The following is a 25,755-nucleotide window of genomic DNA, read 5'->3' as shown; positions in this document are numbered from 1 at the left end:
TTTTATTTTTTATTTTTTATTTTTTTTAGATTTTATTTATTTTTTTGACAGAGAGAGACACAGCGAGAGAGGGAACACAAGCAGGAGGAGTGGGAGAGGGAGAAGCAGGCTTCCCGCAGAGCAGGGAGCCCGATGTGGGGCTCCATCCCAGGACCCCGGGATCATGACCTGAGCCGAAGGCAGACGGTTAACAACTGAGCCACCCAGGCGCCCCTAAAATTCAAGATTTTAACATTTAGTTTTGTATGACTTGAGAATTTATTTCCCCACAATTAAGAGTAGTATTTTTTACCTTGTAAAACCCTTGATCCCTTTTGATCAATAAAAAAAATATTCTCCTTTAATGTTTATATTTTTTAAATTAGTTCTTGTGTTAAAATTAAAGCACATGTTATTGAGTATCGTTTTTTTAAAACAATTTTTCTTAACCTTCTTCTTGCCCAGAGGTAGATTTTATAATCCTTCCCCCATGAGAAGGAATATCCCTTCCCTCTCCTGTGCTGAGGATCTACTAATTAGAGATTGCAATTATTACGTATGGCTTTCAATTAAATAAAACATGGAATATTATAACTTTTTGTTTAGGTGAGAGATGGTCTCACAAAAATCCAACAAATGAGATATTAAAGCATTACACTTTCCTCATGATTTGGCCCTATTTTCCTCCTCCTTTGGGGATGAAATTATATTTGTACATTTAGACAGTATTAAAAGCCTATAAAATAAAGAATTTCAGTTTAAATCTAAGATAGATATAAGCTGGTAAAACATAAAAATGTTTCATTTTTCACAATTGTGAATCCGTTTCACGTCACATTGATTATGCTCTTCTGAGGAGAGCAAAACAAGTTCAGGCAAGATAGCTCCTGTGGGCTTTAGTTACTGCGCCCTGTAATTCTGCAGCACCAATTACCTGCGTCATGTAGTTGGAGAACTTGGCTTTTGAGGCTCAGTTTGAGCTACACGTGAGTATTGATCACCAAGTGCTTCTGACCTTTTAACTTTTTTTCTTTTGACATCTAGGTCAGGGAAGGGAGTAAAGCCATGGTAGAGTTGGACAGGTTTGCATCTAATCACATGTGTGTTCCCTCTTTTTCCCATTCTGGAGTGTGGCTGTAAAATAAAGTGTGTTCTCTTGCATCTATATAGAGCAATAGAAGGGGAGGGGTGGTATTGGCACAACTGAAGTTTTTCATTTCCCTTTCCATTTTTTTTTTATCTCTTTTCATTACTTCAGCAATAAGGTTCTATACTTGATTTAGCTTTATATGTTTAGTTACAGTGGTTGGTAGAAGTAAAGACAGGTGTGACCTTCATTAAAATCATAAATGATCACATCTGTTTTGGAGAAGTGTCAGTTTCATTTGTGTTAAATAGATACGGAATTTTTGTTTTTATAATGTATTTAGTTTACTAATACCTACCTGTCTCTTTCTTGCCAGCAGGCTACAGTAAGATGCTTATACCAGTAAATGTGGGGCTTTGAGTCCTCTGTTTTTCTTTTTTAGTTTAAAAACCAGGACAGGAAGAGCAGGGTCTGAGAAGGTAAAGAGTTTGCTTAAAAATTGACTAGGTAGTGAGGTGCCTGGGTGGCTCAGTTGTTAAAGCATCTGCCTTTGGCTCAGGTCATGATCTCAGGGTCCTGGGATCAAGCCCTGCATCAGTCTCCCTGCTCAGTAGGGAGTCTACTTCTCCTCCTCCCTCTGCTCCTCCCCCCGTGTGTACGTTCTCTCTCTCTCTCAAATGAAAAAAAAAAATTGACCAGGTATAGTATATTTAGTGGAGCTTGTTATTTCAGAATAAAATTGGGTCTTAGCTTTACATGATTTTTTCCTTAATTTTAAAATTCAGGGTTTTGTTTTACTTATTTATTTGTATTATTAAAATAAATCCAGAATTTTCCTTTAGTTACATATATACAGATAGTTGGTTGTGAAAGTATTTAATTGATATTCCAGTTTGTCCCATTTAAAGTGATTCAGTGTGTCTGTGTTAACAGTTATGTAAATGTTCCACATTCAAGCAGGTTAGATGTTATCGTAACTTACTTGCTAGGCTGGTTTTTATCATTTTTTAATGTAACAATAATCCTAAAATCATGTTTTAGTTATCTGCACATGGCTGTCATTTAAAATGTTTAGTGCATTAGGCACTATAGTAACCGTGTTTTAAGTACAGCAGAAGGGGTTCCACGTGTTGGCTTTTGCGAGGTAGTATAAAGGTCATTGTGTACACCTATCTTGACTTGGTGCAGCATGTCAATTTTGAAAAGCCACGTGCGGGTTTGAGATTTTGAGATTGGGACTCACGTAGAAAGCTTGGAGTAACAAAAAGTTAAAAAAAATTATTCTCCGATGGCCTCAATGATAATGCTTTAAGAAATCATAAAGGCTTTGATTCTCCGCCCCCCCCCCCCCTTTATAAACAGACAGTGAAGACTGCTGACGGACGCTCGCAATCCAGCCACATAAACGTTAGGAAGGAATACTGGTCCTCATGGAAGAAGAGCAAGACTTACCAGAACAACCAGTAAGTGTCTCCTTTAACAATTTAAAGTTTTTTATAGAAAAGCTAATTGTAAAAGATTTTAAATATTACTCAGTTATACTACAGATTCCAAATTAGAATAAAAATAAGAAAAAGACTTCCTAATATTTTCCTTCTAAGAAAACAGTGTTCTTAAATTCACATTTTGTTAAATTAATTCTAGGGAGTCTGCTTAGAAAATTCAGTATTACAAAGTACATATTGTATTTGGAAATGTCACATTAAAGAAGAAAAAAACACCAATGGCTATTCTTACAGTTTTTAGAAAATAAAAGAGGACATCTATTTACCAGTAAAACAGTATATACCATTTTGCCAGAAAACTTAATCTTTACCTAAATTTCTCTGATTGACTTAAGTTTTTAAAAAAGTAATAGTTGACCATTACCTAATTGTTAAAAACAGATAAGATCCTAGAGTCTAGGTTAGATTCTTAATTTCTTTTAAATATTTAATATAAATAAATAAAATAATTCTAAATGTCCCCAGGTGATACAGATTTATTGCCTTTACCATGGCCTTTTGTTTGTTTTGCTCTTTCTGTATTTTGACTCTTAACATTTAAAAAAGGAAAGCAGGGGTTCCTGGCTGGCTCAGTCAGTAGAGCATCCAACTCTTGATCTCTGGTTTGTGAGTTCAAGCCCCACACTGGGCATAGTGCCTACTTAAAAAATAAATAAATAAAAGCAATAGTAATCATTCTTTCAAGATACTTTATATTAAAGAATCTTTTCCTTTTGTGTTATTTCTTTTTCTGAAGTTAGATAAATTCTGAGGCAGTTTACTGTCCTGAATGAGGCTCTTGTGTTTCATATTAAGAGAAAATGTACAATGATATATATTTACCTTTATGAAAATTCAACTTAGAAAAACTTGAGTTTTGCAAGCAGATAATAGGGTATGTTTTTCATGTTCCAGATGTATTCTTTACATCACAGAAGGATGGACATTGCTTGCCTGAAGACCTTTAATACATTTTTAATATTTGTTTTTATGTTGAGAGGTACATACTAATGATTACTTTGCCATTATTCTTTTAGCCCTCTCACTTAAGGTAAGTATAAAACTAGAGGGGCGCCTGGGTGGCTCAGTCGTTAAGCGTCTGCCTTCGGCTGAGGTCATGATCTCAGGGTCCTGGGATCGAGCCCCGCATCGGCCTCCTTGCTCAGCGGGAACCCTGCTTCTTCCTCTCCCACTCCCCCTGCTTGTGTTCCCTCTCTCGCTGTGTCTCTCTCTGTCAAATAAATAAAATCTTAAAAAAAAAAACTAGAAAGACATAAGCAATTGGTAAAATGACCTTGAAACATATAAAATGTCATCCCTTATCCATGATGGGGCAGCAATAATCAGGGAAATGGTAGAACTAAAAATCGTCCCAGCGGTGTTCCTAGGATATGTACTATGAGAATAAATAGCTGAATTAGCGACATTAAATGTGCCAAAGAAAATTATGTCATTGAATTTTTAATGTAGCAAGACAGAGGTCTAGTCAGGAGGTCTAGTTTCAAGATTTACGTGCTGATACACTATTGAAATGGGTATTGTTAGTTACTCCTTATTTATTGAATGTAATGAGAATTGTGAGGCTGACCTGCTGGTGAGTAATCTTTTCTGGTCTGCTTCATTTCCTTACTGTTCTGTTCAATTTCTGTAACATGATGTGTAAAACTTGATTGTTACTTAAGAAGGTGAGAAATTAAAGCATTTTACTTATTTTTTTTGAAACTTTATTGAATTTTTTTTAACTTTTTTTTATTTATTCATTTGAGACAGAGAGATACAGACCATGAGCAGGGGGAGGTGCAGAGGGAGAGGAAGAAGCAGGCTCTCCGCTGATCAAGGAGCCCGATGTGGGACTCGATCCCAGGACCCTGGGATCATGACCTGAGCCGAAGGCAGAGGCTTAACCATCTGAGCCACCCAGGCGCCCCGAAATTAAAGCATTTTAAAAAACAAATTTTCTGCTGACTGTAAATGGTAATTGTCATAGGGTATCATTTACTTTGATTTGTGCCTAAGTCTTAATTTATAAAGGTAACTGAGTGACAACATGGGGAGGTCAATGCCATTGAAAGAAAAGTTTAATGTTACTCACAGTCCTTAGAAATGAAAGGCATGGCACACCACACAGGGCCATGGGGGAAGCACCAATGTCAGTTAGGAGGCAGAAAGGAGCGAGGGGAATGCAGAGGCCACAGCCTTTATTGGGGTTTCCACAGGCAAGACAAGGTAAACGATTTAAGTTTAGTTTGTTTGAATAATTCCGAGGGCTTTTGGGGGTATTGCGGCTCTCACTGGGTATCTGGTGTCTAGCTCTGGGTGGGGTGATTATAGGAGGGGAAATACTTGGTATGTAAGTTGGATAAAGGAGATGCATCAGAGTATGGGCTCTAGATCACAAGGGAGATGTACATAGCTTTGGTCCATAGTTTGTCCCTATGATTAGTGGATGCCAAATAGACAAATACAGAATCTAAGAAAACACGGAATATTTATGAACTGTTAAAAATAATTAGAATAGGAAGAGTAAATATTGTACTTTGAGGAGAAAAGTCTTCACAGGCTGTAGTAGAGATCTAAAATTTGAGTAGAAAGAATGGTTCTATCCCAAATTGATGATAATGAATAAAACCAAGAGTTTTAACCCTACCGTTACCTGTATACATAGAGAGATGTTACTGGTAGGCATTATTACCTGGAGTTATGTTATTCTTATTATCTCTTCTTGTCTCTTTCCTACTGAATTATCCCTTTCATGTTTCTTTACTACTTAACTTGCTTCATCTTAAGCTTTGTTCAGGTCATTGTTCACAATGCAACATAAATCCTAGCTGGGGGTTCTCTCTTTCACTCTCCCTTATTGCCAATCAGTCTTCAATCAGAAATGATTCACTCTATGGTCACCAGGTACCTTGAAATTACTCAGTCTCCTCCCCACCCCCCTCCTGCAGCCCAGTCTTCATCTTTTTCAGATACACTGAAGCAGTTGTATTATTGTCCGAACTGGACAATACTCTTGAAGAGTAAAAGGGAACACTAACCAGACTTGGTTTTGGGATAAGAGGTATAAACCAAGACTGTCCCTGGCAAGCTGGAAGCGCTTTAAAAACTCCCTTTGTGGCTGTCAGGGGTGCTTTCCGAATTCAAGTTTTTAAAGGATACACATCATAGGAAAAGTTTTTAGAAGAATATACAGCAAACTTAATATTGATTATTTCATGGAGGTGATGGGTCAGAATAAGATCTTTTCTATTTTATACATACCTGAATGGGATTTTTTTAAATATGAGCATGCCTTTTGTGTTTAAATTTTTATTTTATTATTTTTTAAAGATTTTACTTATTTATTTGAGAGAGAGACAGAGATAGAAAGAGCACAAGCAGGGAGAAGAGGGAGAAGCAGGCTCCCCGCTGAGCTGGCAGCCTGATGTGGGGCTCCATCCCAGGACCCTGGGATCATGACTTGAGCCGAAGGCAGATGCTTAACAGACTGAGCCACCCAGGTACCTTGTGTTTAAATTTTTAAAAGAAATTCCTAATACTGTAGACAACAGAGGTGGCAGATGCTTATAACCACAGTGTACGCTCTAGGCTATAAAACATAAAGAAGAGCGAAGCTTGGGAAACATTTTTGAGAACAATAAAAAGGACTTAAAAAATTGTGTTTGGAACTGAGGGTTGCTGGAGTAGTGGGGGGTGGGAGGGAGGGGGTGGCTGGGTGATACACATTGGGGAGGGTATGTGCTATGGTGAGCGCTGTGAATTGTGCAAGACTTGAATCACAGATCTGTACCTCTGAAACAAATAGTGCAATATATGTTAAAAAAAAAAAAAAGAAGAAGTTAGCAGGAGGGGAAGAATGAGGGGGAGTAAGTCAGAGGGGGAGACGAACTATGAGAGACGATGGACTCTGACAAACAAACTGAGGGTTCTAGAGGGGAGGGGGGTGGGGGGATGGGTTAGCCTGGTGATGGGTATTAAAGAGGGCACATTCTGCATGGAGCACTGGGTGTTATGCACAAACAATGAATCATGGAACACTACATCAAAAACTAATGATGTAATGTATGGTGATTAACATAACAATAAAAAATAAAAAATTGTGTTTGGGCTTCGAGGGTAAGGAGAAGAAAGAGGGGGAACAGGTGGTGAAGAGAGAACATCTTGACTCAACCCCTGATGTTGTCTTCTCTATGAAGGAGGATAAACTGTAAAGAATAGCATACCTCAATTTTTAAAAATATTTTTTATTTCCATATGTATAAGCAAGGACCTAAGTTATTTCAAATGAGTTCTGTTCCTCCAGACTTAGAGCGGTTTTATCCCATAAACCTAAAACTTTCTCAGACATCAGTGCAAAGCCAGCATTGATCATCTGAAAAATCACAGAGTGATCCACAGAACATGGATATTCTGAATTCATGTACTGTGTTACTAGTATTCCCTTGCTCTGTTATGTTTAAAGCATTTTTTTTTTTAAGCAGAGGCACAAATAGAACCCTGATTCACGAATTTGTCAGTGGTTCTTTTTGTGTTATCTTTAGTCATAACATGCCCATAAGATTATGTCATTTTTTAAAATAACAGGTTTGAGATACAATTCACATATTCATTTTAAAGTATGCAATTCAGTGGTTTTTAGTATATTCACAGTGTTTTTCAACTATCACCAGAATCAGTTTTAAAACATTTTCAGCATTCCAAAAGGAAACTCCATTCCCATTAGCAGTCACCCCCCAAATCCCCCCATCCCCTGCAGCCCTAAGCAACTACTAATCTAATTTCTGTCTAAAAATGTACGGATTTGTGGACATTTCATGTAAATGGAATCATACAATTTGTGATTCTTTGTGACTGACTTATCCACTTAGCATAATCTTTTCATAGTTCATTTACATTATAGCATGTATCAGTGCTTCATTCCCTTTCATTGCTGAATAATATTGTATGGATTTTTTTAATTTATCATTCATCATTTATCATTTTATCATTTTTTTTATCCATTTATCTGTTCATTCATGAGCATTGGGGTTGTTTTCACTTTTTGAGTATTTTGAATAATGCTGTTATGAGCATCCATGGACATACATTTACATTTCTCTTGGTTATATACCTAGGAGTCAAATTACTGGGTCATATAGTAACTTTATATTTAACCTTTTGAGGAACTACTAAACTGTTTTCCAAGGTAGCTACACTATTTTACATTCTGTTGGTTTCTGGATTGTATTGTTTCAACCCATACTTCTGTAATCCAGTGAAATCTGTCTGTATCCTTTTAAGTTAGTTTACCTGCCTGGAGTATCAGGGCAGTGCATGCTTTCTATCCTTGATTTATAGGAGAGAATAATTGCCCAAGTCAAGACAAATAATGGGCCATGAAAGGTAAAAAATTAGCTGTGATAACACATTTTCTTCCCCCAAACTTTTTGTTTGGTAGATACGATTTTAGGTACATTTTCTCCATTTCTAGTATTACTTATTCTTTGTACTGGGCTGGCACTGTAATAAAAAGTGAAATAAAATTTGAAAGGCCCTATGGTGTGGGTGCCTGGGTGGCTCAGTCAGTTACATGGTTGCCTTCAGCTCCGGTCATGATCCTGGGATCCTGGGATCCTGGGATTGAGCCCCACGTTGGGCTTCCCTGCTCAGTGGGAAGTCTACTTCTCCCTCTGCCCCCCTCCCACTCATGCTCTCTCTCTCAAATAAATAAATAAAATCTTTAAGAAAAAAAAAAAAAGAAAGGCCCTATGGTATATTTAAAATTTTTGCTCCAGTGCCCTTTTCTTTTTTTTGGAATTTATTAGCTAAATTTGTTATTCTGTGATTCTAATAAAATTAAGATTATGATAAGTTAGATTCCTCAGTGCTCCAGTTTTCTTTGATGTATGACTGGAAACTGTAGACTATTTTGGTTACCAGGTCATGAATACATGATCATAAAGAAAGTCTTAGGGTGAGCTAAACATAAATTCATCTCCACTATTGGAAAATTACATTATCATCTGACCTAATGTAAATACTATCATCTTTAGGTGGGAAGGACAGCACATTTTATAACAAAAGCATATATTTTGTCATTTGTGGAATTATGGCAGGCAGGTAAACTAGATAGTTGAATTTTTCTTATGTCTAACTTTGCAATTTCCAGTCAAAATGTCCATTATTTTCTTAAGTAGCTCTTTTATCTCCCACCCCTTTCAGTGGAGTTATATCATACAGTTATAATAAGTTAAATGTTTTTGTCAAAGTCTGTATATCATCCTAGGATTCCTTGATCTCCTGGTTGGTTTATGGTATCTTTTATCATAGAGAAGTTTTGAATTTTTGTATAATCAAATTATTTTTTATTTTATGGCTTTGGAATTTAATATGCTTAGTGAGAATTTATCTGCCTCAAGCGTTCTTGTTTTTGTTTTTCTTCATATGCTTTTGTAATTTTATTTTTAAATTTAGAGGATTAAAAAAATTTTATTTGAGTATGGTCGACACACCATGTTATATTAGTTTCAGATGAACATGGTGATTCAGCTAGTCCCTGTGTTGTGCTGTGCTCATAAGTATGGCTGCCGTCTGTCACCACACAATGCTATTGGCAGTGTGATTGACTGTATGCCCTGCACTATGCCTGTTATTCTTAGAGGGTTTCTTTTTTAAGATTTATTTATTTATTTTATTTTATTTTAAAGATTTTATTTATTTATTTGATAGAGAGAGACACAGCGAGAGAGGGAACACAAGCAGGGGGAGCGGGAGAGGGAGAAGCAGACTTCCCGCTGAGCAGAGAGCCCGATGTGGGCCTCGATCCCAGGCCCCTGGGACCATGACCTGAGCTGAAGGCAGACGCTTGACTACTGAGCCAACCAGGTGCCCCTTATTTATTTATTTTAGACAGAAAAGGAGAGAGAGCACACATGAGCAGGAGGAGCAGAGTGGAGGGTAGGTGAGCACGGAGCCCAGTGCAGGACTTGATCCACGACCCTGAGTTCACAACCTGAGCCAAAACCAAGAGTCGGACACCCAACTGACCATGCCACCCAGATACCCTGAGGGCTTTGTTTTTAATGCCCCCCTTTTCTTGATTTTCTCTTTATTGGTACCTATGAAAATTAAAGTAGCATTAAATATAACGTATGTTGGTATGCCATAAGCAAGAAACCAAGAGTGGTTCTATTTATTTTGTCATGTTTTCTCATGAGGAATAGATGTCCATGAGAAATGTTATGGGCCTTGTATTCATCTGTACTTACTAGTTACCTTATCTGAGGAACTGCTAGACTGTTTTCCGAAGTAGCTATAGTATTTTACATTGTCAGTTTCTGGATTATTTTGTTTGAACCCATACTTGTGAAGTCTGTCTGTATCCTTTGAGTTCATTTACCTGCCTCTAGTGCCAAGGTAGCACATGCTTCCTGATTTACAGGGGGACATAATTACCCGAATCAAGGCAAACAATGTCAGAGATGTTAAATTTATTCATATTAAATAGCTATATTCCCACCTGATATTTTGTTTAAAATTACTTAACAGTGTTTCTGCCTTTTGTTAGCTTGAAATACTTTTAAGGATCCATAATTTTGTATGGCTAAGCATACTAATAAGCATGTTTCTGCTATGACTAGTTATTCTAATCAGAGAGCTCTAAAATCAGCTTCTTTGTAATAGGAAAGCAGGGAAATCCACTAGTAATGTTAAATGTTGATCTTCTGTTTGTGGATTCTTAAACTGTTTCAGTGGAAATGCTTTCACCTCAGAAGGAATTAGAAAAGATGAAAATCTGGAATAAAACAATAGCATGCACAATGTTTTTTAAATTGCTCGTAACCTGGGGCTCTTGGGTGGCTCAGTTGGTTAAGTGTCTGACTCTTGGTTTTGGCTCAGGTCGTGAGCTCATGGGTCGTGGGATCGAGGTGAGCACTCCCCTTGAGTTTTTCTCTCCCTCTCCCTCTGCCCCCCCCGTCTCCCCCTTCCCTCTCTCTCTCTTTCAAAATAAATAAGTAATATCTTTTTTAAAAATTTCTCATAACCTGATAAGAATTTATCTTTATTTTTTTTAAGATTTTTATTTATTTATTGAGAGAGAGAGAGAGAATGGTAGAGAGCATGAGAGAGAGGAAGGTCAGAGGGAGAAGCAGACTCCCTGCTGAGCAGGGAGCCCGATGCGGGACTCGATCCTGGGACTCCAGGATCATGACCTGAGCCAAAGGCAGTCGCTTAACCAACTGAGCCACCCAGGCGCCCCAAGAATTTATCTTTATTTTTGGCATGTAAATAATTTAGGTATAAAGACATTCCTGTTTAATAAATTAATAAATGAGTAGATGATATTGAGATTGCTTTGCTTACTGTTGGATAATATAATTATGTGTCTGTTAAAAATTAAAACCAACTAGTTTGTATCCACGTTTGGATACTTGATTCTGATAAACATTTTTTTAAAGATTTTTATTTATTTATTTGACAGAGCCAGTGCGCACGCGCACTAGCACAAGCAGGCTTCCCACTGAGCAGGGAGCCCAATGTGGCTTGATCCCCACACCCTGGGATCATGGCCCGAGCCAAAGGCATACACTTAACCAACTGAGCCACCGAGGCACCCCTCTGATAAACATTTTATCTTGAGTAAAAATCTGGTAAACATTTTACGTTGAATCTGAAAAACACTTTTTTCATTAAAAAGAAAAGAGCTCATGTGAAAAACAAGTCCATCTCTAACTCTAAAATATAACAAAGGTTAATTAAATCTAAGCAAAACAAAATGAAACAGTCACCCTGTAATTTATTAATATTGGCCTGCCATTTGAATAGCTAGATGATTTCAAAAGCAGATCACTATATTGATGCCTTTGTATATTAATTTTTGCAGGTGAAAAAAGCCAAGATGCAGGAATCAGGAGAGCAAACTTTAAGGTATGTAAAATTCAATTTCTTTTTAATATCTACTAACTTTTTTTTCATATGCTGATTAGTATATGGGTTTTGGGTTGACTACTCACTTCTTGAATTTTAGCATCTCAGTCTTTATGTTTTGAAATTACTTGGTTTAAGATGAAAATTTCCTTCCAATAGTTTGTCCTTGAAACAAATTAAGCGCTGATTTTTTTCTTATTCATTCATTATTTATTCAATAATATGTCCTGAACTCAGTTATCTGTCAGGTCCTGTGATATATGGAAGAGACATGACAGTAAATATTCTTCAGTCAGATGTACCGTATACAGAATGGGAAGAATAAGCAGAAATAAGGGAAATCCAAGGGATTTGGTGTTAATTACCAAATGGATATGGGATGCCTTAATCATTTGCTCCACTCCCTTTAGACAAGAGGCAGATTTTTTTTTTAAGATTTTATTTATTTATTTGAGAGAGAGTGAGAGAGAGAGAGAGAGAGCACATGAGAGGGGGGAGGGTCAGAGGGAGAAGCAGACTCCCTGCCGAGCAGGGAGCCCGATGCGGGACTCGATCCTGGGACTCCGGGATCATGACCTGAGCCGAAGGCAGTCACTTAACCAGCTGAGCCACCCAGGCGCCCAAGAGGCAGCTTCTTTGTACCTCATACTCTTGCTTCCACAATGCCATGGTTTTGTTTTCCACAGTTCTTACTTCCTGTTGTTTGTCTGTGAAGCAGTAACTACATCACCTCTAACATCTTAATTTCCAGAATCTTACTATTTTAGTACCACACACTGCATTCCAGCTCATGTATCTACTCCCACACTAGCCATGTGTTATCTTCCTGTGCACTTTCCGTTAAATGAGCTATCATATTTTCATTCTTAACCATTGACCCTTCCCACAAAAAAAAAAGACTGGTATCTTTCTTATGCTGTTTAAATTATAAGATCTATTAATTTAACCAGTCCATTACAAATATTTTGTGAGGGACTTCTCCTTTTAACTTCTTTTCCCCTTCTTTAGCAAAACCACAACCCTGGTTAAACCAACTATCCACTTATTCCATGCTTATTTCCAATCACCTGAACTTTGTGAGAGAAAAACACCAAACTGTGCTGATCTGTTTTCATTTATAATTACATCTCAAACAGGCACTTAAACTAACTCTTGGTGGTCCAGCCACCCTTCCTGCTGTGTTTTATTCCCTAGTCTCTAAAATTAACTTTCTTTGCCTCCTTTCCTCCCTCCCTCCCTCCCTTCCTTCCTCCTTGCCTCCTTGCCTCCTGGTTCCTCCCCTTCCTTTCATCTCACCTCCCCTCCACTCTGTTCCCTTTCACTCAGCTGGGGATCTTGCTCCCCAATTCAAAGAGAAATTAGAAACAATTAGATAGGAACTACCTCATTTGCCTGTCACCAAATCTACCCATTTATCTGCTTCTCTACAATGAAGTTAATTCCTCTGTTTATTTGTAAAGCTGACCCTTCCAGTTACATTATGGAACCTACCACCTTCATCTTTTCCTGCAGTTATCCCTTCTCTCTCCTTCAGTTTCTTTATTATGATAAAATATACATAACATAAAATTCACCATTTCATTCATTTTTAGATGTATAATTCATGACATTATTGCACTCACACTGTTATGCAACCATCACCACCATCCATCTCCAGAACTTTTTTCATCTTCCCAAACTGAAAATCTGTATTCATTAAATAACAGCTTTCTGCTTCCCTGTTCTCCTAACTCCTGGCAACCACCACACTACTTTCTGTCTCTGATTTTGACTACTCTAAGTACCTTATATTAGTGAAATCATACAGTGTTTATCTTTCTGTGACTGGTTTGTTCTGTTTAGTGCAATGTCTTCAGGGTTCATCTGTGTCCTAGCAGGTATCAGAATTTCCTTCCTTTTTAAGGCTGAATAATATTCCATTGTATGTCCATACCTAATTTTGTTTATTCATGCATTGGTTGATTGTATTGATTATTGACAAGAGTTCTATTGAATGAGAATCAGGTATTCGTGATGCTCACTTTTTGGAGTTTGGGTGTTTCTATTTTTTGGAACATATTTTTTTTTCATATATACACTGTTGAGCAAAATTTATGTTTATATTACTGAAAATAATTAAATTTTGAGGCAATACAGAATGTTTTGTTTTCCTAGATAAAATAATTTTAAATGTTTAACAAAGTGCTAGTCAATTTGCTGTATTGACACTGTTCTTTCTTTTTTTTTTTTTAAGATGTATTTATTTATTTGAGAGAGAGCATGCAAGTACGGGGTAAGGCAAAGGAAGAAGGAGAGAGAATCTCCAGCAGACTCCTCCCCGCTAAGTGCAGAGCCCGACACAGGGCTCAATCTCAGGACCCTGATACCATAACCTGAGCTGAAATCAAGAGTCGGACACTCAACTGACTGAGGCACCCAGGCACCCCATTAGCACTGTTGTTTCTATTGAATCTCTAGACACTCAGTTGAATACGTAGGGGATTTTGCTATAACATAAGATTCCAGGACCATAGGATTTTATACCGTTGTATACCAGATTATACAAATATACCTTCTAAGTTACAGGGTCTAGAAATAGTCTTCCATCAGTGGGTATAACAGTGAACCCCAGACTTATCCAGGTATACACAGAAGACAAAACAGTCATTGTAGTCAGGAATGTGAAGTTCTTGTCTAGTTTTATACCCTTCTCCTGTGAATCGTATTTAAGTAGGCATGACCAGAAGTCTGTATTTTCACCAATTATTCAGATAATTATAATACTAGGCCAGTTTGGGAAACATTGATATAACTACTCAGTATGATTTCTTCCCCTTACTCTTCATTTCCCATAGTCACATCTTGGTGAGTACATTAAATGCTATTCCAAAAATACAGGCATTTGAGTAAATAGATAAACATCATCTGGGGACTAAGCTTTAAAAATTAATTACAGAGGGACGTCTGGGTGGCTCAGTTGGTTAAACAACTGCCTTCGGCTCGGGTCGTGATCCCAAAGTCCTGGGATTGGATCCCAAATTGGGCTCCCGGCTCAGCGGGGAGCCTGCTTCTCCCTCTGACCCTCTCCCCTTTCATGCTGTGTGTGTCTCTCTCTCTCTCTCAAATAAATAAATAAATAAAATCTAAAAAAATAATAATAATAATTACAGATGTGCCTGGCTGGCTTAGTTGGTAGAGCATGCGACTCTTGATCTCAGGTTCATGAGTTCAAGCCCCACATTGGGCATAGAGCCTACTTAAGAAAAATAAATAAATAAAAGTTAATTACAGGGCCACCTGGCTGGCTCAGTCAGAAGAGCATGCAACTCTTGATCTCAGTGCTGAGTTCAAGCCCCTGCTGGGTGTAGAGATTACTAAAATAAATAAATAAACTTAAAAAAAAAGTTAATTACATCTGAGGAAAAATTGTTTGAAAATTCAGAATATATCGGGGGGAAAATCTTGATATTATACTTGAATATTAGAGGTCCATTCAGAAAAGAGATGAGAGCTTTAAGAATTTTGATGCTGTGTATTTTTTATATAAATAACATTTCTTTTAAAATTTTACTGTGTAGAAACTACTCTTACCTTTTATTAGTCTTATCTTTGGAGATATATGGAGCCTCTGGTACAGTGTTCACTTCTCCCTGGAGTATAGAATAGCAAAGCAGATTTCTTTCTAAGGAAAATGAATGTGGGAAGGATGCCTGGGCTGGGGTGAAGTTGTAATATAATAATAACGGCTATGGTTATATTGCATTTACTCTGTTCTAGTCTCTAAGTACTTTTCATATATTAGCTCATTAATCCGTATAACAACCCTATGTGTTAGGCTCTGTTATTGTCCCTCTTTGACAGTTGAAACTGGGGTACAAAGAAGTTCAGCCCAAGTCATTAAGCTAGTTTTGGCAGAGTAGAATATGAATGCAAGCAATCTAACTCAAGAATCTGTACCCTTAACCACTATGCTATCCTGGTAATTGAGAGAATAACTGGAGAGTAGAAAGTAAGGTAGAAGGAAGAAGGACATTGTGAGGGATGAAAGTTAGTAAAATCTCCATTCCAGAATTCCAGTGAGAATTTTGCCATCATTAAAGTGTCTAACGTAATGATTTGTTCTCCCAGTTTATGTGATTTACCTTTTGTAATTTCTGAGTTCTCCTTATAACTTAAAAAAAGATATTGCTCAGGGGATATGATAACAAATTAAAAAAATTTTTTTAATTGGAGGAAAAGAGAAATACAGTAGAATGAACAATTTTAAGGTTCAGAACCCCCTTCTTGGAAGCAAGCATGTGTAATTTGAGAAAAACTTCTCAAGTAGTTATGAGAACCACTCTCTGAAATCAGACTCTCTCCACTTTCCTGTGGAACTTTGGAAACAAAGTGACAGCGCAGTTTGGTTTGGTTTTTTTGTTTGTTTGTTTTAGAATAATGATACCATGGAGAAGACTTACTTTTCCTCTTACTTGTATAGCCTAGGGAGAGAAATGGGTTTGACGTAATCACTTTTAGCAACACAGCAAGTCCATGAGGGGCTAATGTGTATTCATTTTGGTTCTCTCAGTCAAGTGAGCAGCCCTGAAGTCAGTGATCAGAAACCTGAAACTTCAAGCCTTGCTTCAAACCTGACCATGTCAGAGGAAAGTAAGTACTATATTCTATGCATGATGAAAGAGGTATTCCTATATATGGGTGATGCTGTTCTTTTATAATTGGTTTTCACCGATTGACTTGTTTGTCCCATATATCCACAAGCCTTTCCTGTCCGTGTGTGTGTGTTTTCATCCTTATGCTCTCATATAAGCTTTATTTGACATACCAGCTGAGGAAGAAAATCTCATGGAATCCATTTACCTGAGGAGTCACACTTGGTGATTTTATTTTTGTTTTGTTCCGAAGTTGGATGTTCTAAAGGTATTACTGCCTTACTCAAAATCAGAAAAGTTTGTGGGCCAACCTCTAACTGCTCCTCCAGAGACACTGATGTTTCTCCACCTTCTAATAACCAAATGACTCTACCTATCCATCTGTGCCAAAAAAGAAAAGTAATCCCCTTAAGAGCCCAAAATTGATACTGGGCCCTGGGGGAGATCCAGCCCAATAAGATACATCCTCCACTCACCAACCTGCTTTCTCCTATAGAAAAGATACTTTCATATAATGGACAAAAGTTTGTAGAGTGTTCTGGGTTTGTTTTTTTTTTTTGCAGAAATGTAAGTTTTCTCTAGCATACCCACATATGCCCCCAGGTTGCCTCCATAGGACAAATAGTCATCCCTGGAACTAAATATCAGTGCTTCTCCATATTTTACCACATACTTTAAAAGAATAAATTTGTATAAGACACTTTTTAAAAAGACACTTGTTTAGGGGATTTTTCTTCTCTTAAATGGTTATGCTTAACTTGACGTACTTCCATGTATTAGAAAATGATATGTCTTTAAAAAAAAGGACAGGGGAAGGAAGGAAATAGTGTATTTTGAGCTATGTATATTATTTCCTCAAAGGTACTATTCTAGTGGTTCTCCAGCTCTTAGTGTACTTAAGAATCATCTGGAGTGCTTGTTTGTAATGTAGAATTCTGGCCTCATTTTCAGAGATTATCATTCAGATCAGATCTGATATGGATGGGAATCTACATTTTCAAGAAGATAGCTAGGTGATTCTGATGCATATGAGAAACTGTCCGGACTGTGAGAAACTGCTCTAATCAGGGAAAAGTCTCTGATTTTTTTAATGTCCCACTCATCCCCAAGAAAAAGACCTGTGTCTTATATATTCCAGGGCCAGGAAGTAAGTTGAGTCTTCTTGCTCCTTCCAGACCATTTCTCTTTCTCTTTTTCCCTCCAAAAACTCCAGTTCCTTTGAAGTTTATATTTATGCCTCCTCTACCTTTCTGAACTCCTAGTCATTTTGCTCTTTAAAGACTAGGTCTTCTTGGTTTTCTTCTCCATCCAAACTCTTACTCTTCTTGGTGATTTCAAAATCCATGTAGATGACCTGTCCAATACCTGTCATCATATCTGTCGGCCTTTATGGCCCTTCTTACTCCATATGGATTCTTGTGGCTGTTTATTATAATTGTTCCCTTACAAATACCTTTGATAACTTTGCCTCTTGTACTCTCCTTGCTAAACCCCAGTCCTAATTTAATACTCTCCATCTGCCCTTTACGTGCATTCACATAGCTAAACATTATTGGATAAAATATATACCTAGCTGACTTACTACTCACAAGGCCTCAAGTAGGCACCCAGCATGCTTGGAAATCCTACTACATTTCCCTAATGAATTTTACCTTTTGATATTTCACAGCACTTACTTTCCTCTTCAAGTACCCATATCCTCACTTACCTTTCGTCATTCTTAACCGACGGCTCTATTGCAAATAGAAGTTGTCAGACAAGAAACCTCCTTATCCTCCCACCACCACCAAATCATCAAGCCTACCTGCGTTTGTACCCATGTTTTCTTGCTTCATTCCTTACCAGGACGGAAATAGTATTCTTGCTCCTGTCAACAGTAGGACCTTTTATTTGGGCTCTGTAGCTAACCCTTTCTTACCCTCCACAAGGACTTTGGTATTGTCTTAACTAAGACTGCACCTGCATCATCACATTCTTCTTCTCTTCTTAATCCTTCCTGTCAGTAAAGAGACATGACACAGTACCTGCCATTTTTTTTTTATTAACATTTGGATTTTAAAAGCAACTGTCTAGCTTTACTTATAATTTCACAACAATGTTTAAACTTTTCTAGTCAAAAAAAAAAAAAAGCTTATTGTATTAGGACGCCATCCCCTTTTGGAATTATTTCAGTATAATTAAAAAGAACCTTTTTAACACAAAACACTTGTTGGTAAAGTGGTTGCTTATGTGGTCTTTTGATGAGGATGTTGAGATTTTTTAACTTTTAAAACTTTCTTGCTTTTTTGATATCGTTTCCCTTTCTTTTGCTTTTTCTTTTGGCTGACCTGTTTTTCCCACTCTTGAATCAGTTCTTTCACATCTAGGTTTAGACATGTTTGATCCCCATTCTTCATTGTCGCAATGATTTCACTTTTCTCACAATAAGAACTTAGGGCAAATTGTATAAGGTCCTTTATGAATTTTGACTAGATTGTTCTTTGGCTTGTGGTGATGCAGGAATAGCATCTATTCCTCATTGTTGGGGCTCTTTTGCCTGCAATCCTGTGGTCCAATCTCCTTCCACCACAAGAACAGGGAAGGCTTTTGAGGATCCACGTAAGCGCACAGGAGTATCTGCCATTTTATTTATTTATTTGTTTGTTTGTTTTTTAAAGATTTTATTTATTTGAGAGAGAGAGAGCACAAGAGGCGGTAGGGTCAGAGGGAGAAGCAGACTCCCTGCTGAGCAGGGAGCCCGACGCGGGACTCAATCCCGGGACTCTGGGATCATGACCTGAGCCAAAGGCAGTCGCTTAGCCAGTTGAGCCACCCAGGCGCCCGTATCTGCCATTTTAAAACACAAACAAAATCCTCCTTTGGCTCCATGTTCCCCACTAGTTACAGACCTTTTCTTTTTTCCATGAGCCATTGGAACTTCTGGAAAGAGTTGCCCTTTCTTGTTTTCTTGCCTCCCATTCATTCTTCAGCCCTCTCAAATTTAGCTTCTGTCACCACTCTTCCAGTGAAATTGCTCCTCTCAAGGTCATTAGTTAACTTGCACTTATTCTGAGAGTAGTGGAACATCTACTGGATGTTTCTTCTCATATTCTGCCTCTCACCACTTTTCCTTCCACCTTTCTCTTTTGTTGGTCCTTCTTCCTCTGCCTGAACTCTGAATGTTGGGCCTCAGGATTTATTTCTAGTCCAGCATTCTTTTCTCTTTCTGCATTCTCTCATCCACTACATTACTTTAAATATTGTATACATTGCTGATGAATTCCAAATTTATATTTCCAGTTTGACTTCTCCCCTGATTTCATTTGTATATCCAACTGCCTATTTGACATCACAACTTAGATATCTGAAAGGAAAGTCATACTTAAAATGTGGGAAAGCTTTTGGGATACCTGGGTGGCTCAGTTGGTTAAGCATCTGCCTTCGGCTCAGATCATGATTCCAGGGTCCTGGGATCAAGTCCCACGTCAGGCTCCTTGCTCAGCAGGGAGCCTGCTTCTCTCTCTCCCTCTGCCTGCTGCTCCCCCTACTTGTGCTTGCTCACTCTCCCTGACAAATAAATAAATAAAATCTTAAAAAAAAAAATGTGGGAAAGCTTTTTATTCCCTTAGCCCCCCTCAAATCTCTTCTTTTCCCAAACTGCCCCATCTTAGGAAGTGGTTTCACTGTCCCTCCAGTTTCTTAAGCCGAAAACATAGAAATTATCCCATGTTCCCGTTTTCCTCATTCCTTACGTACAGATCCATCAGAATGTCCTGTTTTACCTTCAGAATGTATTTCAAGTTTGCACCTCATCTCCACTGCTGCTAATTCTAATATTATAGCAGTATTATGCCCTGACTGTTTATAATCCTTTCACGGTTCCTAAGTACTGCAAAGATAAAGCCTCATTCATTCTTTAAAGAAGTAAATATCAGCCTAAATCTCCCAGGATGTTTTGTCAATCTCTTCTAGAATTAAATCAGAGGAGGAAAAGGATTTGGGTTTGGAAAGTAGTTGTCAGCAGGGAAGGAACCATCATGCAGAATTCAAATAAAGTTATATTCTCTGTGATGGATGTGAAGAACTTTAGACTAATTGAGATCTCTTTCATTTTTGTCAAAATTATTATGGATGAATGTGGTCTACAAATTTCCAGTAATTATTTTTAAAGACCTTGAACAATGGCAGTGGACAAGACGTCAATTTGCCTTACTATTGGCCATGAATTGGCCCCTTGTGTGCTCTTGACCAGAGTTCCCTTTTTAGTTCAGACACTCAGGAAACCCAGCTAGACGTAAAGTTAGTTGGTTTTACTCTTAATCCTTATTAATAGTAGAACAGCCTCCTTTTCAGATGTTGAAGGAAGTACTTGGACAGTTCAGGGGTCTGGTACAGGTTCTTTCTGATATAACTCTGTCTACAGCATGGACTGAAAGAGTGCCTAGTGAATAGGATTCTGCTACCTGTCAGACTTGAGTTGAATATTTACAGATGAAATCATGAGGGTTAAACCTTCACAGCAGCTATTTTAGATGAAGTCATAGGGGTCAAGAGGACACTAGCTATGAAAGTTTCTACTTGATGGTTCATCAGAGCATCACATCAGTTCCTCAGATCTGTCTTTGCTTCGCCAAACTTGAAAGCCTTCACCACAGAGCTGAAAAAATAGTGGTATGGAAGCATACTTGCATCTTTTGCTGCATTGCACACAGCAGTAGCAACAATTTTCTAATAGAATGGAGTACTCCCCACCCCCCAAATCTGTCTTCCTGCAAGTCATTCTTAGGGCTTTTTATTCACATGAGTGGAAGCACTCAGAGAACGAATAAGCTGAAGAAGTGTAATGCGGTTTCTTAGCTATGGATCTTGCTTTTTAAGTTTGCCTGTGAGCACAGTGAAAGCTTAGGAAGTTACTTCATCTGTGGCTTTAGATCAGTGATGGATAAAGATAGAGATCAACTGGTACTAACCTTCAGCTCTTTCCCATACCCCCCACATTCTGGCTTTTACTGTCTCAAAGTCTCTAAACCCATTACTGTAAGAGAGAGGGATTTTCTACTGCTTAGTCGTTCTAAATTTCTCATGTCCAAGCTGTAATCTGTTATTTAGTTTGAAAGACTCTACAATGAGATATGCAATTTTCTCATTTCATTTTTGAAATGTTCTAACTTTTTACCTGATGATATCTTTCTTTCAGTTATGACATGCACCGATTACATCCCTCGCTCATCCAATGATTATACCTCACAAATGTATTCTGCAAAGTAAGTTCAATAATTATTTCAAAAATCTATATGCCTTTTCTCTAGGTTCATTTCAAAATTTAATTTGATATTTAAATTATTAAGTGGACATTTAACTTCATTTCACCTCTCATGTTTTCTGACCCTACTCCACTTTTTTTATTCCCTCTAAATGTAGAGTCTTTGTAACAATGCTTTTAAAAAGTAGATGGTTGCCTGGAATAGATCACTGTTACCCAGGAGCTTGCTGTAAATGAATGGCCACTGAAAATGAAAAATACTGTTCGTGATCAAAGCATATCAGTGACTGACCTCTGGTCATTCTCTCTTTCCTCTACCTTCCTAGATCAATAAACACAGCACAAGCCAGCCTCCTAGTGGGACTTCTCAGCCTAATCTTTGTTCAGTTTCTTGCTTTAGGAATGTCCTCAAAGTAGAATTAGGCTTAAAGTTAGGCTTAGCGGGTTGAAGTCACTAAGAGGCAACGTTTTGGGCCTTCAACAGGTAAGATCAGCATTTAAGATCCACAAGCTAATCATCTCCAAGATGAGCAGGTACAGAACTGGGTGTATGCCAAACTAGCAAATGGGCGTTGATAAAGAGTAAGCCTGCACATACGTCGATAGATACGTGTGAGTGTGTTTATTGAAGTTGGATGTATTCCCAGGTGCTTACATAGGCAGAACACATAAAGGAATTGGTAACAGAGGTGACTGATACCTATGGGACTGTTTATAAAAAGAAAACTGGCATTTTTTTTTCCTTTTTGTGCTTGTTTATACCTTTTGAATTTTTCATCAGTTAACAAATAACTAAAAGGTCAATTCAATGAGTTCTCCAAATTCTAATCTGGTATTTAACACTAATAGCAATTGGAGCAGTTGTTTTCATATGATTTTCTTCTGTGAAATGACTGAACCTATTCTCTGAGATCATTATGAAGGAAATAAGAAAATACTTTGAGCTATAAAGACACTACAGGAAAAAAGGATATTGTGATCTTTAACATATCTGGAGATCAATCCATTTGAAGTCACAAAGATTTTTAAATTATTCCCATGTGACTTGATTAACAGCTACAACCTGAGCTATTTCTTGGTTCAGATCTAGCTAAGAAGAACAGATGTGAAGATGGAGGTGCTTTTCCAAATTCATCTGCCTATTCAAAAAATAATTTACATACCTTTTGCATTCAGGACACCTTATTAGCTATGCATTCTCTCTTAATTCAGACCTCTTTAGCACTTATGTGAACCATTGCATTATAGCTATTTTTTAACTCTACTTCAACTTTCTACCCCTTCTAACCCATTTTACAAAGGAGTGTCAAACTAATCTTTATTCAAGAACAGCTCTGATCTTGTCACTCTTTGCTCAGCAATTTCGGTGACTCCCAGTTGTTTCAGATTGGTCTGAACTCAGCCTGGTATTCAAGGTCTTTGCTATCTTTCCTTCTTTTGCTACTCCCCTTCACTTTATATATGTCCTTTAATATAATCTATGCTCCTTATAGGCTTAAGCCCTGTTTGCCTTCCTCTGTAACTTTGCCAGAGTTTTTCTCTTTTCCTTGAACACCCTTTCTTTCCCATTTCTGCATGTCTTATTTGCTCAGCTCACATACTGCTTCTTTATAGCCTTACTTCATTTTCCTTTCCCCCAAAGCTGAAAAAAATATTTTCCCCTTCTGAAACATTCCTTTCTCCGAATATTTTTATTGTTCAGATTTATGTGGTACACAAAACGCTTGCATTGTAAGTACAGCATAATACCAAATAAAATAACTGGTATCTAAATATTCAGTGCACAAAGCGTGGGACCATTTTATTGCATGGATGAAATGACCAGGTCATTTAGCTAAAGTCCCAGAAGTTTTACTGCTGAATTCAAATTCCCTAGCTAAACCTGATGTGGTTGGCTGCAACTAATGGCAGTATACTCTGGCTTAAACATCAGTAGGGAGATTCTGAATCCTGCCTGGGACTTCTCAGATTTTATTAGTTATCTGGCTCCTGTTTTGTAGGCTTGATCTGGGGATATTGGGGCCCACCCCTACTCCCTGTTCTTTGATGTGTAGTGGTTGCTTGCCTTTTCTCTGCCAGCCTAACCCTCTCTCAAGTCCTGCTCTCCCTCTTAGAACTTGTTTGGCCCAGAGGGCTGGGTGGAGAATAAGAACCAAATGTTGAGTCCCAGTCTGTCCAGTTTTCGGTTACATTAGGCGTTCATTCTATCTACAAGTTTGCACGTAGTATATCACAAATGGTTGTAGCATAGTAATTGGACCTTGGGAGGATATTTGGAATTACTAAATTTCCCATAAAAATGTTTCTTAGGTGATAGTAAAATCTGGAAAGGAAAAATTAGTTCTACCTTCTGACCGTAGTAAGAGACATTGTATGTGGAAGGTTAGTCTCCTCATTGCTGATTTTTTGCTTTTAGTGGTATTAACTATTTCCTCTGTTTTTCATTAAAAATAAATCACACATGAAAGTTTTTATTTTCTTGAACTTTTCTAGACCTTATGCACATATCCTCTCAGTTCCTGTGTCGGAAACTGCTTACCCTGGGCAGACTCCGTACCAGACACTACAGCAGTCTCAACCCTATGCTGTCTACCCTCAGGCAACCCAAACATATGGACTACCTCCTTTCGGTAAGGCATTCTATTATAAGCAGTTTCTGAGGGTGTTGATTTTTATCCCCCAGAAACTTCGATCTTTCCCCAAAAATCAAGTATGCCTAATCAGGAAGCTGAAAGATGATGGGTTGTTCTTTACAGAGTACCTACTCAGTTACAAGTTTGATAGAAGCTGGGTGTGTAACTTTCCAACAGTATGTTTGCTGCATATTAAATAAAATCATAACTTTCAATACTCATTTGTGTCTCTGCCAAGATTTAGCCATTTCCAAGGTACTAAATCTTGACTATAAAGCTTGGAATCTTTAAGTGTTTGGGAAACTCTTTGAGGAATTACTATTTCTTTATATAAAACATGTTACCATGGTTAGATAAGCATAATAAATATATTTTGAGGTGATTCATTTTCCTGCTAAAACTCGGTAATCTAAATATCCAGATAGAGTATGCCTTATAGTGTACTCTCCTTTTTTTTTTGGTCAATTTCTCCCTCTTTTCCTCCCTCGTTCCTAAACTGATCAGTTGTTGCTCTGCTGAACCAACAAGTCATCTTAGAATGAGGAGAATCCCCAATTTTATATAGCCTTATCTTGTGCTTTGTTTGTTCTGTGGTTTTAGGTATGTTGGACATGAACTGTGAATTAGATTGATTTACTAGAAGTCAGTTTGAGACTCTCTGAGCACTTAACATCTGTGCTGATTTTTCTCTGTGTGTGTAAGTTGATAGATATATGCAGTGTGCTTTATTGTCCCTTTTCTAGTTTCCTAGAACCAGTGTTAGAAAATTGAGAGAATACTGTATTATTTTCACATATGCAGCATGTTAATAAAATTATATCTCTGTAGCCTTTACTGAAACTAGCTGGAAATTAGATCTTCTAAACAGATCGCCACAGATTCTGGATGTATTGGTGTTGCCTGCTTTTGGTTTCTACATTCCTGCTTTACCTGGCCCATTTGGCTAGTCCTTTATGATAGTGACAGCTTTCTTAGTTTAGGCTTGCCTTGGCTCCTGATAACTACTAGAAACAAAAATGGTAGGTTATATATTAATGATAGTGGTAGTTGATAACTTCATGGAAGAAGACAAACAGAAATGCTCTTGTTTCCCCATCAGTATTAGCCAGTATACTAAAATCTTAAATTTGTTATATATTTAACCAGCCAAGACTGAGCAGTCCTTTTGGAAATGGGATTCTCTGTGAATATGTTTGTGCTTACATCTTTGTGCATATGTTAAAGCTAATTTTTCAACAGCTGACTAGTAAAAGCTAGCAAGTATAAAGTAAGTATTTTTATATCAGTTTTTTACCTTCTGTTTTGATTGAAATTCATTATTAGCAAGCCCAGAACCATTTATGACATTGTTGAACTGTTGGTCATTCCTGCTGTTCAGTATTTAATAAAACTATTATATCTCTGATCTCAGATTATGGAATACCTAACATAGTGCCATGTGCATGTTATGGTATCTTTTATGATCACTGCATTTCCCTTGTATTAAAGAAAGAAAAAAAATTCTGTATAATAGGTCCTTGGTAAAAACTTGAAACTGTTTATATTGTAAAGAAATATTGGTAATAACAGGCTCTTTCATTAATCTGGTTTTGTTTAATATTTGGAAGTGAGGGAGACTTGTTTCATAAATTCTTCTATCAGTATTTCAAAGAAAGAGAATCAGCTAAATCTGACTCTTAAGTAATATATGAAGCTTACTGGAGGGAGACTTAGGTTGGGGCAATGTGAATAGTAGATGTGGCATATTCTCAGAACTTGTTAAGGAAGTCATAGACATGACTTTTTTTAAAAG

General features: G+C 37.5%; 1 protein-coding gene across 4 annotated transcripts in view; it reads left to right on the top strand.

The window, feature by feature from the left end:
- The window catches only part of EYA3 (EYA transcriptional coactivator and phosphatase 3), a 106,045-nt gene that overhangs the window by 34,451 nt on the left and 45,839 nt on the right, over positions 1 to 25,755 (top strand). For 2 of the 4 annotated variants that reach the window (XM_027613588.1, XM_027613560.1), the window contains exons 2-6: positions 2,429 to 2,529; positions 11,414 to 11,457; positions 16,007 to 16,086; positions 21,265 to 21,331; positions 23,824 to 23,960. In XM_027613588.1, coding sequence (XP_027469389.1) covers positions 2,497 to 2,529; positions 11,414 to 11,457; positions 16,007 to 16,086; positions 21,265 to 21,331; positions 23,824 to 23,960 — 361 coding nt within the window. In that variant the 5' untranslated portion in view covers positions 2,429 to 2,496. Of the gene's footprint in view, positions 1 to 2,428; positions 2,530 to 4,505; positions 4,525 to 6,007; positions 6,051 to 11,413; positions 11,458 to 16,006; positions 16,087 to 21,264; positions 21,332 to 23,823; positions 23,961 to 25,755 lie in introns of those variants that run through there. The other 2 variants (XM_027613571.1, XM_027613581.2) reach the window with 2 other exon arrangements.

The sequence above is a fragment of the Zalophus californianus genome, chromosome 4, assembly GCF_009762305.2.
Source record: "Zalophus californianus isolate mZalCal1 chromosome 4, mZalCal1.pri.v2, whole genome shotgun sequence".
NCBI lineage: Eukaryota > Metazoa > Chordata > Mammalia > Carnivora > Otariidae > Zalophus > Zalophus californianus.
This window is presented reverse-complemented; position numbering and strand designations above follow the sequence as displayed.